This window comes from Leptodactylus fuscus, chromosome 5 (assembly GCF_031893055.1).
Source record: "Leptodactylus fuscus isolate aLepFus1 chromosome 5, aLepFus1.hap2, whole genome shotgun sequence".
Classification (NCBI taxonomy): Eukaryota; Metazoa; Chordata; class Amphibia; order Anura; family Leptodactylidae; genus Leptodactylus; species Leptodactylus fuscus.
Window position 1 is genome coordinate 204,008,789 of NC_134269.1, and position 16,826 is coordinate 204,025,614.

Below are 16,826 nucleotides of genomic sequence, written 5' to 3' on the forward strand. Positions count from 1 at the left end.
ACTCCCAAGGAAGTGAATGGAGCATGTTGGGAGTTGTAGTTTCATAGCAAGGTTCCCTACCCCTGCTCTAGGGTAAATGTAGATTGTGAGCCCCATATAGGGATCACAATGTACTTTTTTTTTTTCCCTATCAGTACGTCTTTGTAGAATGGGAGGAAATCCACGAAAACACAGGGAGAACATACAAACTCCTTGCAAATGTTGTTCCTGGTGGGATTGGAACCCAGGACTCCAGCGCTGCAAGGCTAACCACTGAGCCACCATGTTGCCCCCGCTCTAGGGTAAATTTAAAGGGGTTGTGCAGGACTAGAACACATGGCTGCTATATTCTTCTCAGGAAATGACCTCATGGCCGTTGCTCCCATAACAATGCTACAGTTCATTCCCATTAAAATGAATGAGACTGAACTACAACATATCCATGTGACCGACAGATGTGATGTCACTTCCTGAGAAACAGAAGTTGCCATATTTTCTAATCCTGAACAACTCCATTAAATTCAGCAGATACATTGCAAGAAATTGAATTCCATGTGCAGACGGCAGGAGCGGCTCAATTCTGATGTATGGAAGACATTGCAATTCTATTCCTTCACGTGCACAAAATGTCAGCAAGATCATGGCACAGTTCTTCTAAGGACCTAACCAGATGACAATGTGTGCTCCGTGTAATACAGGATATTTGGTGGCCGAATGTCCAGAGCTGAGCTGGTTATATTATATGTATTATATGATTATATATTATGTGTTATTTATCTGTAACGTGTTAATGAGCCTTTCCTGCAGATATCTCTGGAACCAGGGCGGATACTGGCAAAACTGGAAGTGCACTGTCAGCTTTGCAATGGTATATAGATAACAGTCCCAATCTCAGAGGATATGGAAGGTCCTTTGTCATTTTTAATACATATATCTAAAACAGAGTTACATTTTATATTTGTAGTTTGTTTTAATTTACTATATTCATTTATACCAAAACTTTAGGTTTTCCTGAATCGAGCCTTGGTGGTGGGGGAGGGAATCTAACCAACACCTTACTCACAAGCCTGGTAAAGGTTCGGGTGAAGGTACTGCCGGGTCAAGCTGGTAAAGAGGTGAGAGCAATAACTATTGTTATAATCCTTAACCCGCTAGTAGACCCCGCAGGAGGGGGTGTTACATGTCTATTTAGAGACCCAGGGGCACTGTCAAGGCAAATACAGTATATACATTGGGACATAAGTTTAGCAGTGTCCACTGGGACGTTGCACTTAGGCCCTAACATGTTTGCAGATTTGTAACAAAAAGTTGCCTTGATAAATCTGGAGTAAACAAATGTAGGAAAATGACTAAACTATAAGAGGATTGCAATAAAGAGCCGGAGCCGTGTGCAGTTCTACTCGTCTATTTTATTCATTTTAATGATTAGAGAAAGTAAATCCTGGAGATTTCTGTAACAGAAACAACGGCATTGCTTTAAGAGAGGAAAAGAATCATCTGAAAATTACAGGATAGATATGTTCTTGACTTCACGTCCATTTCTTGGTGAAGAAAATTGCTGAAGTGCCTGGAATATACAAAACAGATTCGGATCATCATCTAAACCATCAGCAGACATAGGGACGGATTCCATAAAACTAGACTGATAAAGACATTCTATAGATCAGATACAAAGTCAGACTAGCCTAGAACGGATTCATATTCTGCTATACATAGTTATATTCACTGCTATTATTTATCTATTATTTAAGTCCCTCACAAGGCTCCGGCTATAGTCACATGACTAATGGCTGTGCGATGTCACACGCCAACATTACATTCAATTCAAGTGAATGGAGGCTTTTCACATCACAGCTGTTGTAGAGGTACCAGGGACTCCATAACTCCAACTGGGCTTTACATGTAATATTACACCTGGGTAATTCTTCATATGGCACATGCAGGTAGACCTCAAATGTGAATGCAGGGGCATAGGGTGCTATAGGGGGTATGGTACAAAATTGTCTGAATTTACATGAAGTAAAAGAAGGAAGAGACAGAAGAGGAGGTAAAATGAATATCAGTGAGAAATCTACATTACTTTGCTGCCATTATGATTTGTATTCAGTCTGTATCACGTAAGTCACATTTCAAGCGTTTAATATAGAAATATTATAGAAGAAAAAGACTTTACCTTTAATTAGTGGTAATGGTAAATCACAAAACACCAAGAAGTTGATCAGGAGCCCCATCAACAGTCCTAGTCACTCCTTCCACTACTCCACCACCACCAGCAGTCAAAGCACCAATAACCACTGAGCCAACCATCTGCGTAACTTTCCCCTTCAGGTCACCAAGCACGCCGCTCTGTAAAAAAAAGATATATAATCACATGTCTTTGTAATTGACCGTATCTACCGTATATACTCGAGTATAAGCCGAATTTTTAAGCACAGTTTTTGTGCTGAAAAAGCCCCCCTCGGCTTATACTCGAGTCAAGCAAAAAAAAAAAAAAATATATGTTTTTTTTTGGAGGGGGGGGGGGGGTTCTATGACCAGCCACAATAGTAATGTATAGAATCTCCCATAGTGAAAGAAAAGAAGCTTTAAAAAATATTTAAAAAAATAGAATAAATAAAAGTTGTAAATCCCTCCTTTCCCTAGAATACATATAAAAGTAGAAAATTCCTGTGACACACATACACATTAGGTATCCCTGTGTCTGACAGTGCCCGGTCTACTGAATATAGGGGATCTGCAGTGCTCCTGTTCCGTCGGGAAGGGGTTAATAGGAGCATTGCAGATCCCCTATATTCAGCAAGGTTGAATACCACCTGGGGGAAAAAAAAAAACAGTCCTCAAGCTCGGGGAAGGGGCAGACAGACAACCAAAACACCCCCTCCCCAGGAACTACTGCACCCAAAAACCATTTTAATTTTTGAAATTTTCCAGTAGCTGCTGCATTTCCCCCCCTAGGCTTATACTCGAGTCAATAAGTTTTCCCATTTTTTTGTGGTAAAATTAGGGGCCTCGGCTTATATTCGGGTCGGCTTATACTCGAGTATATACGGTAAACAGAATAAGGACAGCAATGGATCCTTTATTGCCATAAGTGAACACTATATAAATGGATGTCCTGTCATTTAGCGAATCTGTTAAACAGATCATTAATCTTGTGGCCATAAAATGACATCTGAGCTTCCCTATAAAGCAGACCTAAACCTGCAAAAAACTTTTTATTTTCCGGCAGCATTTTTACCATGAATACCTTATGTAATATACAGATGTTTCTACTTTTTGGGATTTAGGACATAGGTAAGGTAAGTGAGACAACAGAGCCGCCATGTATATCTGTCCCTGGACTAACAGAGGGCCCTCGGTATTATCTATCCAGTCTTCTCTACATTTATGATATTGGGAAGACCTTTCCTTGTTTATGACTGATTACGGTGTGTAATAGTAATGTATAGTGCGGTGTATGTCTATACCTAGAAGGTGTCTTTTATATTACTGGTTTTTGGGGAAAGGCTTGGGTGTATTTGGTATTTGCACCAACCATTATATGAGTACGGGGAATGTGACAGTAGACTGTTGGTTTTAGGTACCTTTGAGAGTTCTGCCCTCCATTTTATGTCTTTCTTTATCTTTTAAGTATCTATTACAGGTTACGTATTACATTGCTCAATATCGCTGCTCTGAGGCCAAACAGAAAAGCCGGCCGGTAATTAGCAGTAATCGCAGGCACCCGCTAATTATCAAATGGCAAGTACAGGCTCATCATGGATAGAAAGATCATCCATATAGAAAAGACAATATAACAGTGCAATTACCTTATCAGCGAGCACTTTATTAAATACAGCGGTAGTATTATGGCCAGTAAACAACTTATTCTGGAAAAGCAAATAACAATTTCTGATTATTATCTAGAGATGAATTCTGTTTTCTTAAGCTGGCTATGTATATAGTTATAGGTATAAGATTTAGCAAACTTTCATGGCTGAGGTGACAATATCCATCTCTGCCATCACCTGAGACTGTTCTAGTCTATAACCATAAGCTCTATACAAGTAAGTAGTAGTTATGGAAATAGCACAGCAAGCAATTGTATATAGTTATAGTATATAAGGTGTATAGTTGATGCTAAGCATCTAAGCTTATACCTCCATACAGTTCACTGGTCCCTTATGTCACTATTCAGTACAATATCCTCCATATAACCCCATATGATTCCCCTATACAGTACAATGGCCCCCTTTTGCCCCCATATAATGGCTCCCATACAGTGGCCTATTTGCCTCCATTCAGTAACCCTTTATTCTCCATATATTCACCCCTTACGTCCACATACAGTACAATGACACCTACTACCCCCATATAATGGCCTCTCATTCCCCCATACACTACACAGCCCCTTTACTCCCCCATATAATGCTCTTTTATGCCCCATATAGTACAGTTCCCCTTTATTCTCTAATATAATGCTGCCTTACATTCCCATACAGCACAGTGGCTCCTTATGCCGCCATTTAATGACCCCTAATCCCCCATGCAGTAAGATGCCCCCTTACGCCGGCCCCCCAGTTGTCAGGGTGCTAGTAGAGGACACATGTAACCAATGGAGAGGATCTACCACCTCCCTAGTGACAACAGCTGATTGGTCGGGGGTCCGAGAGCTGGATCCCACCATGGATTGGATATTGATTCCTTATGATCAGCAAATCAATTTAAATCTGGGAAACCCCTTATCCAAAATAGCCAATGGAAAAAAATGACATTCAGTAATAAACATATGGAAATCATATAGTCCTAAATGTTTTACTCATATATAACAATAACTAGAGTAACATATAGAGATAGATTACCACTACGCAGGATGCATCTTTCAGAAGAGCTTTTGGATTTGCATTAAATAGTCCAGCTTTACTAAAGTCACCTTTCTGTAATAAATAACATATTGTATTAATATATCACATGACAAATATATAATGTAGCCTGACGCTGGGATCACACTAGCGTTCGATCTCCGTTCTCAGCTTTCTGTCTTTTGCATGCAGAAGACGGAAAGCTGTCAGACCGGGTCCGGCCGTGAATCGGACACAGAGTACTGCATGTCCGATTCTGTGTCCGATTTTAAAAAACCGGTTCCACGGCGGAGAGCATAAAACGCTTACCGGCGCTCACGGCCGGACATCTTTCAAACCCACTCAAATGAATAGGTGTGAAAGAGTCCTGCAGCTTTCCGTCTCCTTTTCTGTTTTGTGCAGGAAACAGAAACCTGCAGAACGGAGACCGGGCGCAGATGTGAACGAGCCCTGAGAGATATAATACACTGTCATTACAAACAGAAGAATTCTGACAATCCCTTTGCAAATATTCAGCTATAAGGATTTGCAAAGGAATATTCTAACCTCAAAAAGTACTATTTATACTAAATCATTTGTTTAAAATTTCATGCGGTTTATTCAGGATTGCGTATGGGCTTTAGTGAACTATTTTAACCCCTTCCTGCTGTGAAACAGGTGAAGTGAAACAGGTATTTCTTCATAATATAGGAGCCACATTGAAAAAGTGTGTTGTCTGTGTGCTCGCCGCGCCAAAAATATGTCAAAAATCAGGTCGCGCACTAAAAAACCTATTTCATTAAAAAAACAAAAAAGTACAAGCATTGAGTATATAAGTGCAAGAAAGTACAGATAGTAGATAATGTAGATAAAGTATCAAAGAAAAAGTGATGCATTGGTGTAGAAATATATGATGGCATCCAAAATGCAGCAGAACTTATTAAAAATTAGAAATTGTTTATCTTTATGATGGAAACTACAGATGTTACGTCTGCGCATGTGCTGGGTCGGTGGTAAAGCAGCATTGATGATATCCACGTGCCATCCACGCCTTCACAGCCCTATTCACTTTCTTCACTTTGCCGGGTGACATAATGGACAGACATAGGTCCTGATTTTTTCCCTGGGCCCCTTACATACCCCTTGTAAGTAACTGGTGTCAGATGACTTATGTCATGTTATCAATGCAAAATTCCTCTAAATTATGATAAGAGAAATAGTAGAGTGACCTGTGAGGTCAATGCCGTATGATCTCTAATAGTGAGTTATATGAACAGTGTAAAAGGAGCTTAGAGAAAACATAAGTTCACATTACCATAAAAGCGGGTTCGAGTATTTTTTTATCCTTTTCGGGAATATCCAAGCAAGGTGACTAAAATGCAAATAAAAACACATCCAATTACTTCAATATTAAGATAATTAAAACATAATATTAGAAAAACATAGTTTCTTTCTCTTGTAGCCAAGTAGTTTCTGGGATTGTGGCTCAGCCATTTCCAGTGGTCGCCCTGTATCAGACACAGATGTGAATATAACTGAGCCTATTTCTGCAGCAGAGGATATACTTAGAAGATCTTAGGCTGCAGGGTGTGACCTCTTATTTCTAGGCTTCTCAAGCCGGTTGCACACGACCCGGTAGCCTACTGACCATTCATACGGTTGTGTGCATGGGGGGGTTTAGGCTAAGGCCGCACATAGAAGAACATGCTAGAATCCCATCCACCTTGCAGTGACTGTAAAATGTTGTGGGTTTTTCCGTGGCGTCTACGTGGGGCCCCAGCCTGATGTTATTTGTTTAAATAGGATGTGATTAAAAATGGCTGGCCAGAGCTAGAGAACCCAGGAGCAAGTGATTTACTTTATAGCACTTCTACATACAGTATAGAGTATAGGACAAATGTATAGCAATACACAAATTCTTCCTCACCACCATCTCATAAATAGCGCCGATAATCACACCATTGAATTCAGCCACCATTTTCTATAGCAAAGATAAAATATTTTAGTACATTGCATACCCATGCTGTATAACAATCTATTCCTAGTACTGTGTATAGTATAAGAGATAATAAGACATTACAGATCACCTTCAGCTCCGCTGGGCACTCTGCTAACGTATCACTCCTTTCTATAGTTATTTCTAGAGTCACCCTAGGCTGTGTTAGAACTAGAGACGTCCCTTTAAATATCGGTTTTCTGATTAATAGATTGTATACAAATATATACAGGGAAAGAAATATGGGATTCTGCAGGTAATAAATTAAGCTACAGTGTAATGTTGTAAGGCTGAGTCATATTACCAGAGCGTCCAGGGCCGTCTTGATAAGAATTTTCTTTTCCTCTGAATTGTCCAAGCCTTTACTCTAGAAGATAAAGAAAAAAAATAAAAACATAAGGGCGGTAGAGAAAATGTGCAGCACACCATGAAATCTATCAGGTAAATTGTAACGTAGAATTTACAGTATATATAGAAGTCATAAACAGATAGATAGATAGATAGATAGATAGATAGATAGATAGATAGAAAGAAAGATAGGAGATAGATAGAAGATAGATAGATAGATAGATAGATAGATAGATAGATAATAGATAGATATAAGATAGATAGATAGATAGATAGATAGATAGATAGATAGATAGATAGATAGATAGATAGAAAGAAAGATAGGAGATAGATAGAAGATAGATAGATAGATAGATAGATAGATAGATAGATAATAGATAGATATAAGATAGATAGATAGATAGATAGATAGATAGATAGATAGATAGAAAGAAAGATAGGAGATAGATAGAAGATAGATAGATAGATAGATAGATAGATAGATAGATAGATAGATAGATAGATAGATGATAGATAAAGATAGATAGATAGATAGATAGATAGATAGATAGATAGATAGAGAGATAGATAGGAGATAGATAGATAGATAGATAGATAGATAGATAGATAGATAGATAGAAAGATAGGAGATAGATAGAAGATAGATAGATAGATAATAGATAGATATAAGATAGATAGATAGATAGATAGATAGATAGATAGATAGATATAGATAGAATTTATAATCTACAGTTAAAAAGTAAAAAAAAACCAAAAAAAACTACATTTACCTTTTTGTCTACATAGTTATGAATCCCCTGAACAACTCTAGTGGCCACAGCATCAGCTTCAGGAAGCTAAAAGATATAAGTGACATATAAAATAACCATTATGGGCTCGTTCACATCTGCGTCGTCGGTCCTTATTGCAGGTTTCCGTTTCCTGCATAAAACAGATGCAGGAGACGGAAGCCTGCAGGAGACTTTCTCACCCATTCATTTGAATGGGTGAGAAAGCTGTCCGGCCGTGCGCGGCAGTGAGCGTTTTGCGCTCTCCGCCGCGAAACCGGGTTTTATAATCCGGACACAGAGTCAGACATGCACTACTCTGTGTCCGGATAAAAAAATCCGGTTTCGCGGCGGAGAGCATAAAACGCTCACCGCCGCGCACGGCCGGACCCGGTCTATGGTTTCCGTCTTCTGCCATGCAGAAGACGGAAACCATAGTACGGAGACCCCAGACGCAGGTGTGAACCCAGCGTAAGATACATAAGTACATTCTTGTTATAATGTTTATATCCAGTACTTGCTATCAGGTTTCCCCTACAGGTAAGCTCTCTAGCATGTGACATGGCATTTGGATTTTTGTGCCTGTGAATTTGCCCTACAATAGTCATGTGTGTCTGTGTGTAAGTTCCTTTGCCTGTCTTTCTAGTGTTTGTGATCTAGTTTAGAGAAGACAAGTAGGTTTTAATAATATCGGCGTGATGAGACCTCAGTACAAAATTACATTGTATTTTTCCATAATCGTGCACATTAAGCAATATTGCAAAGTTGTTTTGCACTCCGCGCCTGTCCTTAGGTATCCGTTCCTAAAGATGTCCGACTTTTCAAGCGGACAGAAAAAACCCAACATGTAGGTTTTTTCTGTCCGCTTGAAAAGTCGGACATCTTTACGAACGGACAGGTAAGGACAGGCACGGAGTCCAAAAGAACGCACCCAATCGCCATTGAAATGAATGAAAAATGTCACGGACACAGCTAGTGTCCTCTCCTAAAGTCCGTGCAAGATTTTGAACGGACACTAACAGCGGACACTACCTGTCGGACACCGACGGTAGTGTGAACGCTCCCTAAGAATTTCTTATTTAGCAGGGCTGTGATATTTGTAAGAACCTAAAGAAATCCACCTCAATGTTGTGAAGTTTTTACCACTTGTTTCAAACATTTCATATTCAATAGTAACAAATTGCAAACAGGAGAAAGGCTATTGAGAAAGAGAATGTATTCTTACTGTCATCTTTCTCTTGCATGAGCTGAGGCCACTTCCTGCACCGGCGGCTGAAAAGAAGCATCACTAAGATTTACACATGTAACAGCATAAGTCCTAGAATGTAAGCTCACTTATATATTATTGTTGTGGAGACTGGTCATATATATATATATACGCAGGGATATACTTATACACTGGTATCGTTACATGTCATATTCCTCTACCATATGGTAAAACAGAAGAGATACCTTACCAAAGCCACTGCTTAAAGCTACAAGCAGGAAACAAATGGCGATCTTCATCCTTGCGGTAGTTGATATTAGGTTCTTCCCTTAAGGTACCAACCACAGATAAGTTACATTGAGAGAAGCTTCATCTTATATATGCTTAGGAGACACCTGAGGGCTGTTGACTTTTGCATCATTGTTGGGAGTTGGCATCGGGCAAACTCATCATCATCATCATCTTCAGCCACTAAGACTCTGAAATTGTCTGAACTTCTTTCAATAGTTGGCAACCCCTGTGTTATTGTCTGTTTGCGTTGCGCCCACATGCACTTTAATCGGAAAATTAAATAAAAGCACCCTACTTTTTAATTAACAGGGTAATGTCCCTTCTAAGTCTCAGTATTGCCACGTTTTATTACTATAAAAAATTCTTAAAGGAACACGACATTCAGAAATGAAGATTCGGCTATGACATTGCTTTGTGTGTCTCTTACCTACACGTTGTAAAGTTTTTGTGTTTTATTAGTGCCATAGGGTGTGCAAATCATAGTGGGTAAATAATGTCATATGTAGATACTAAATGTACATTAGACAAGATGCAGGAGTGTTACGTCACACCTGTATTACACCTCTAAGCAGATCTCAAAGAGTACACAGGTCTTAGGGCAGTGGTGTAATGATCGGGGTGCAGGGGTACAACCACAACTGGGCCTGGCAGGGTACAGGGCATGTGGCCATCTGCAGATGGCCAGAGCCCTGGACCACTATGATAGCGGTCAGGGAAAGCTTGGTTCCCCTATCGCAATACATATTGTAAATTAAAAGGGGCCCCGGAATGTCACCAGGCCCCTTTCCAATGGATGGTAGCCCAGGGGAGGTGACTTAAAATAATACTTATACTCACCTCTCTTGGATGAGCGTCCTCTCTGGCGCTCTTTCATCATATGACTGAGGCCTGCACTTTGGCCCAAATGGTCACATGGGGAGCAGAGGCATAATGATGTAAGTGCTCCCCCATGTGACCACTGAGGACCAATCACAGGCCTCAGCAGGAATGTTTGAATATGATACTGTAGACAATCTGAATCAGTCAGGATGCCCAGGGAAGGTGAGGCAAGGCGAGTATTAGTGTTTGTTATTTTTATTTACTTTTCCTGGGCCTCCAACTACTATAGGAGACTCCAGAGTATAATAATAACACCGGAGAGGAGGGGGGCTATTGGGAGCATATAATACTGTGTGTGGGCCACTGCTGGGCATATAATACTGTGTAGGGGCCACTGTTGTGCATATAATATTGTGTGGGAGTCACTGCTGGGCATATAATACTGTGTGGGGCCCCTTCACTATTCACATCACAAGCCATCTGTTTTATAACAGCTGTGCACTATTATTACAGGCTGTAATAACATTGTTTTATATAGACTATAGAACAGATGCTCTCACAAAAGCACCACAGGAACTTCAAAGCAATGATCATCAGGGCCCCTGGTGTTGGACCTTCAATGATCTTTATATCTCTTACTGTTAGGACTCTGCAGATCAGCATGCAACTCCCAGCATTGTTTTTATGTGCCAGGCACTGCGCTGCTCACTCATCATATTCCTTATAACTGTTTTAGGTACTACAGCTGTATCTCTTTCAATTATCTGAGATACCGCTGCAGCTCCCATAACCGTCAATGTCAAAAATTTGCTGTAGAGATGGGGTAAAGTTTGCACCTGGGCCCACAAGACTTTTGTCACACCACTGTTCAGATCATGCCTCAAAGTTCAGGGTTCATAGAATACAGATCAGAATAGAATATCAGATTTTAGGCTCAGCCTAGAGGTATGGGATTCAGGCTCCAGATATGTTCTGTCTATATTATTTTCTATCTCCTCTTCCCCCAGCGAGTTCTGCTATGTAGTGTTACCCCTCTGTCCATCCACCTATTTTTTCGTCCGTTGCTCTACTCTCCTCCATGTCATTTCCATTCCTTCCACTCACGGAGCTTTGCTTTTGTATGGACAGTCTGCCAGGTTGCATCGCAATTTCTTTGCCTCCTACCCTTACATTCGTCATCGTGGTTCTGCCACTGTATGTCCCCTTCCTTCTTCTCAAAACCTCTGACCCCTTCTTTACTAGACTGACTGCACGACAAAGAGTTTTAAGAAAAGATTCTCCAGAATCGGTAGTTCAGGGGGAATAAAGGTATTCACTAATACAGACCCTTCCAGGTCCTCTTTAAATTCTGATCATTATTGCATCTTACTGGCTGCAATATAAAACTTATTTCAGAGAAGAGCAATCCAAGGTACCAAATATTTACCTATGGTATTAAGAGAATAAATATTATAGCAATTCTTCCTGTTATGCAACTGCTTATTTTCATACCACCTGTATCCTGCACGTGGAGTGAATTCACGTGCAACAATCCAAATGACATTTAACAACTTTTAGTTGAGAATCCCAGTGGACACTGCTTAACCACAGCAGACCACTCATTTGGTTTTTACATGCGGAAGGTGTTTGTCTAGGTCTGCAAGGATGTACCAGCATGTCCAAGCAGATTTCAGCAGCTGCACGAAATCATGCAGCTGCTGAAACAGGGAGCTGGCTGTAGCTCCGGCCAGAGCTCCCAGAGAGAAGACAGGGAAGGTTTATTACCTTCTCGATTGCTGTGTATACATCGCTCTGGGTGCTGCCATGTTGCAGCTCCCCTCTGACCAAGTGGTCACGTGATCCGCTGGGATCAATGTGTGTTAGCGCTGCTGGACCCAGATCAGCTCTTTAGAATGAGCAGGAGACCCATACCAGCCCCAGTTACAATGAAAATCAGCCTCCCCAAAAAAACTGTAATCAGTTTGACCTTATGACGACACAATGGGAAAAAAATAAATAAATAAAAAAGTAAATAAAATAATATGTTAATAAAACCCCCTTATTAAAGGTTCTATCCCCACCCCCGACAACAATTATGTGGGGTGCGTCTTACGGGCGCGCTCATGGTGTAGCACAGCAGCTTACAATCTTATAAACTATTCACAATGTCCCCAAATTACAAATAACAGTCTCAAAGATCAAACGGACGAGTTTGTTAGTGAGCAGGTATCACGGGTGGAGGATTTATTCCAATGTCCCACAGCTGTGATGTCCCTACAACGTTATATTGCGGCCTGTCACAAACAACAGCCCTAACTATACTGACTACAGAGATGAGATCAGTCCCAGAAAGTTTGGCGTACACCCTTACTGACCCGGGTCTTATTTAGATGGATAGCCGGTCACGGTTACTGAATGAGGAGGCTCCTCTTGTTTGAAGTTCTGTACACAAGATGGCCGTCACTCCTCTCTACAACTGGATTTGACAAGGCTCCTAAGCTGTCTCACAGATCTCTCCTCTCTACACAGGATCCAGTACAGACAAGTGTTGCTACTTTCCTCAGTAGTTGGGGGTCCCAGAAGAAAAATTCTCCATATGGACAGCGTCAGTTCCCTCAGTCGCCCTCAGATACAGCCAGCTCCCTCATCAAAATGGCTGCCGCTGCCTTTCCTTCAGCTCACATGTCCCATCTGTCTGTCTGAAGCTATAAATCATTATTCCTGTACATAGTTATATCTCCCTGGTTACATGTGACAGACTAAGAGTCTCCTGTAACCTCTAGTGAGTTGTGTCCTGGCAGTGACCACCTGCGGAGAGACTATTGCAGCCTCTGAGGAAGAAGAAACCATCTTGTCCCCAGCCTGAGTGTTACAGCGCTGAGACAGGGAGGAATTGCTACCAGCCCCATAGAAAGGAGGAAATGTGAGGTAAACTACAGCCACGTAGCCAGGAACAGAACAGGAGAGGCTGCGGAGAAGGAATTTGTCCTGTGCACAATATAAAGCAGTAAGGAACCGAGAACAAGACGTCTCACTAATAATAAATCCCAGCCTGACACAAGCCATTATCTCCTGTGCGGACATTATCCTATGGCCTTTTGTCCTGTCACTCCCCTCATATGTACGAGATACAATGGAGGTGTTCTGACACCTTGATGGGGCTCATTGTGTAGTCTTTATAGCTCCATACCTGGGGTTACCCATTCTGGATTCCCCCTAACAGGCCATATAGGGTTCACCTGCCCATCAGGACATCACTGTCTGAAGCAGCAAGCCTAGTCCTAGTGAATCTATCTGCCGCTCCTAACCCTAAGGAGATGACAACCCTTATAGGGAACCTATCACCATGAAAAAGCTATGTATTCTGCATGCATGTTATATAGCAGGAGGAGCAGACTGGCTTTGGGGACACCTGGCACCACAGTACCCCCTTAGTAATGTTCATTTTACCCTCCTTTTTCCTTCAGGCCTAAATTATCCTATGTGTTTGTATGTGTGTGTTTGTGTTTATGTATTTCCCGCCTTTTTTTACCTCACGGCTGACAGGGACGTCTGTATACCTTTGTTATTATGGAGTCTGAATATATTTTGGGTGAGGGATCTTCATCTAGTTTTCCAGGTCTGGGTTTCTGTTCTATTTTGGGGCTGTTTTTATCTAGAGATCTAGGGCTGTTTTCACACCTTGTGGCCATAACCAGTGATCTTGGCTCAGTATCTATGTGGAATCTGGCAGAGTTTGCATTTTTTTTCACCATGTTGAATAGCGGACTATTCTAAAAGACTGCACTATTACTGTACATGCCGTTTCACCCAGTTTAAAAAAAAAAAAAACATACACCACATGGTATGCGTATTTTTACATGTACTATGTGGCGGATGGCTGTCAGGAAGACCCGGCTTCGCACGGGTATATTTCATTTTTTGTTTGTGTAGTGGCCCCATAAGAATTGTCCATTTTTGCACTGGTGTATTTTGTATGTCGTTTGTGTCTGTGTCTATAAGTATCGCATTTCGGATATCAGTAAAAAACCTGCGATCGGTTGTTATGGAGACCTGGTGTAAAGATGTGTGTATGTGACCTTGTGTAACAGTGTTATCCACAGCACCCTGCCCCTTTAAAGCTGACATAAAGCAGTAAAGAAAAATGGCTGGGTTGCTATGGAACCCTGGAGTAAAACTCTAATACTGTATGAAGTACTCTGTGCAGAGCCGTGTATCTAATCCTCCGGCGTGTGGTATTGTGTGTAGTGGTGCATATCTAATCCTCTGGCATGTGGAATTGTGTGAAGACGCATGTATCTAATCCTCTGGCGCTTAGTACTTAGTGCATACACGTGTATCTAATCCTCCAGCTTGTGGTACTGTGTGCAGACATGCGTATTTAATGGTCCGGCGTGTGGTACTGTGTGCAGGCATACATATCTAATCCCATGGCGTGTCATACTGTGGCTGACTTGTGTATCTTATCCTCCAGCATGTGGAACTGTGTGCATACGTGCGTATCTAATCCTGCAGCATGTGGTATTGTGTAAAGACCTGCATATCTAATCCTGCGACATGTGTAACTGTGTATAGACGCACGTATCTAATCCTCTGGCGTGTGGTACTAAGTGTTGAGGTGCGTATCTAATTCTCTGGTGTGTGGAACTGTGTACAAACTCGCGTATCTAATCCTCCGGCATGTGGAATTGTGTGTAGATGTGCATATCTAATCCTGTGGCGTGTGTAACTGTGTGAATTGGCGCGTATCCAATCTTCCGGCGTGTGGTATTGTGTGCAGTGGCGCATATCTAATCCTGTGGCGTGTGTGCAGATGTGTGAATCTAATCCTCCTGCATGTGGTATTGAGTGCAGTGGTGCGTATCTAATCCTCTGGCGCATGGTATTGTGTGAAGATGTGCGTATCTAATCCTCCAGCGTGTGGTACTGAGTGCAGACATACATATCTAATCCTCCAGCCGGCATGTGGTACTGTGTGAAGATGCGTGTATCTAATCCTCTGGCGTGTGATACTGTGTGCTGACTTGTGTATTTAATCCTCTGGCATGTGATACTTTGTGCAGACACACATATCTAATCCTCTGGCATGTGGAACTGTGTGCAGACGTGCGTATCTGATCCCCTGGCATGTGAAACTGTGTGTAGATGCGCGTATCTAATCTTCCAGCATGTGGTACTGTGTGCTGACTTATGTATCTAATCATCCAAAGTGTGGTACTGTGTACAGACGCACGTGTCTAATCCTTCCACGTGTGGTACTGTGTTCTGACATGCGTATCTAATCTTCTGGCATGTGGTACTGTGTGCAGATGCGTGTATGTAACCCTCCCTGTGTGGTATTATGTCCAGGTGTGAGTATCTAATCCTCTGCTGTGTGGTATTGTGTGCAGAGGCGCGTATCTAATCCTCCATTGTGTGGTATTATGTGTAGACATGCGTATCTAATCCTCTGGTGTGTGGAACTGTGCGCAGTTCCCTAAGTCTAGGAGCAGTATTGCCACCAGGGCGACCACAGTTTTAAGTAATCATTGTGAGTTTTATCTTTCCAATTGATTATTTCTTCGAATCTCGCTATTTGGTGGGTTTTTTCCTTCCACAACAACACAGAGGGGGGAGATTCCTGTAGCCATTTCAATGGTATAAGCGATTTGGCTGATTCTAGAAGGTGAGTTAGTAGATTCTTTTTCGAGGGTGTGTAGTGGGCGGAGGGTTTGGCTAATAATATTCCTTCAGGGCTAAGGTTTGGTTTTTTACCTAGGATAAGGGTTATTTGTTCAAGAATCTCATTCCAAAATTTCACTACTGAACTTCATTTTGACATGTTTTAAGGACATTACATCAAAGTTGGATCAGCCTGTAGTGTGTTTTTCCCCTTTAATTTTGGGGGTGACTCCAAATCCAGGCCTCCATTGGTGAATAAATTTGATTTCCATTGATGATTTTTGTGTAATTTTATTGTCATCACATTCAACTTTGTACAGAACAAAGTATTCCATGAGAACATTTCATTCATTCAGATCTAGGAGGTGTTATTGGAGTGTTCCCTTTACTTTTGAGCAGTGTAGATAGATGGGAGAAGGGACTGAGCCATTGTCCTGATCCGATCTCAGGTCTGTGACCTAGACAACCAGCTGTAGACACTGAGGAGAGAGATTTAACTGTATCTGAATAAGGAAACAAGATACAGTCCTATGAAAAAGTTTGGGCACCCCTATTAATCTTAATCATTTTTAGTTCTAAATATTTTGGTGTTTGCAACAGCCATTTCAGTTTGATATATCTAATAACTGATGGACACAGTAATATTTCAGGATTGAAATGAGGTTTATTGTACTAACAGAAAATGCGCAATATGCATTAAACCAAAATTTGACCGGTGCAAAAGTATGGGCACCCTTATCATTTTATTGATTTGAATACTCCTAACTACTTTTTACTGACTTACTGAAGCACAAAATTGGTTTTGTAACCTCAGTGAGCTTTGAACTTCATAGCCAGGTGTATCCAATCATGAGAAAAGGTATTTAAGGTGGCCAATTGCAAGTTGTTCTACTATTTGAATCTCCTCTGAAGAGTGGCATCATGGGCTACTCAAAACAACTCTCAAATGATCTGAAAAC

General features: G+C 41.3%; 1 protein-coding gene across 1 annotated transcript; it reads right to left on the bottom strand.

The window, feature by feature from the left end:
* Positions 1-1,368: 1,368 nt before the first annotated feature.
* LOC142205083 (uncharacterized) lies at positions 1,369-9,455 on the bottom strand. Its single transcript, XM_075276438.1, has 10 exons — positions 9,368-9,455; positions 9,136-9,182; positions 7,914-7,979; positions 7,100-7,162; positions 6,727-6,780; positions 6,115-6,171; positions 4,821-4,895; positions 3,789-3,848; positions 2,153-2,325; positions 1,369-1,546 (listed from the first exon to the last, which is right to left on the bottom strand). Exons 1-9 carry the CDS (start codon positions 9,414-9,416, stop codon positions 2,176-2,178), a joined length of 621 nt encoding a protein of 206 aa, XP_075132539.1. The 5' UTR covers positions 9,417-9,455; the 3' UTR covers positions 1,369-1,546; positions 2,153-2,175.
* Between the last annotated feature and the right edge of the window lie 7,371 nt (positions 9,456-16,826).

Coding starts and splice junctions, on each gene's coding strand:
- LOC142205083 (XM_075276438.1), bottom strand. CDS start 9,416: ATGAAGATCGCCATTTGTTTCCTGCTTGTAGCTTTAAGCAGTGGCTTT. Junction 6,781..7,099: donor AGACGGCCCTGGACGCTCTG/GTAATATGACTC, acceptor TCTTTGCTATAG/AAAATGGTGGCTGAATTCAA. Junction 2,326..3,788: donor ATAAAGTGCTCGCTGATAAG/GTAATTGCACTG, acceptor TTTTTTTTACAG/AGCGGCGTGCTTGGTGACCT.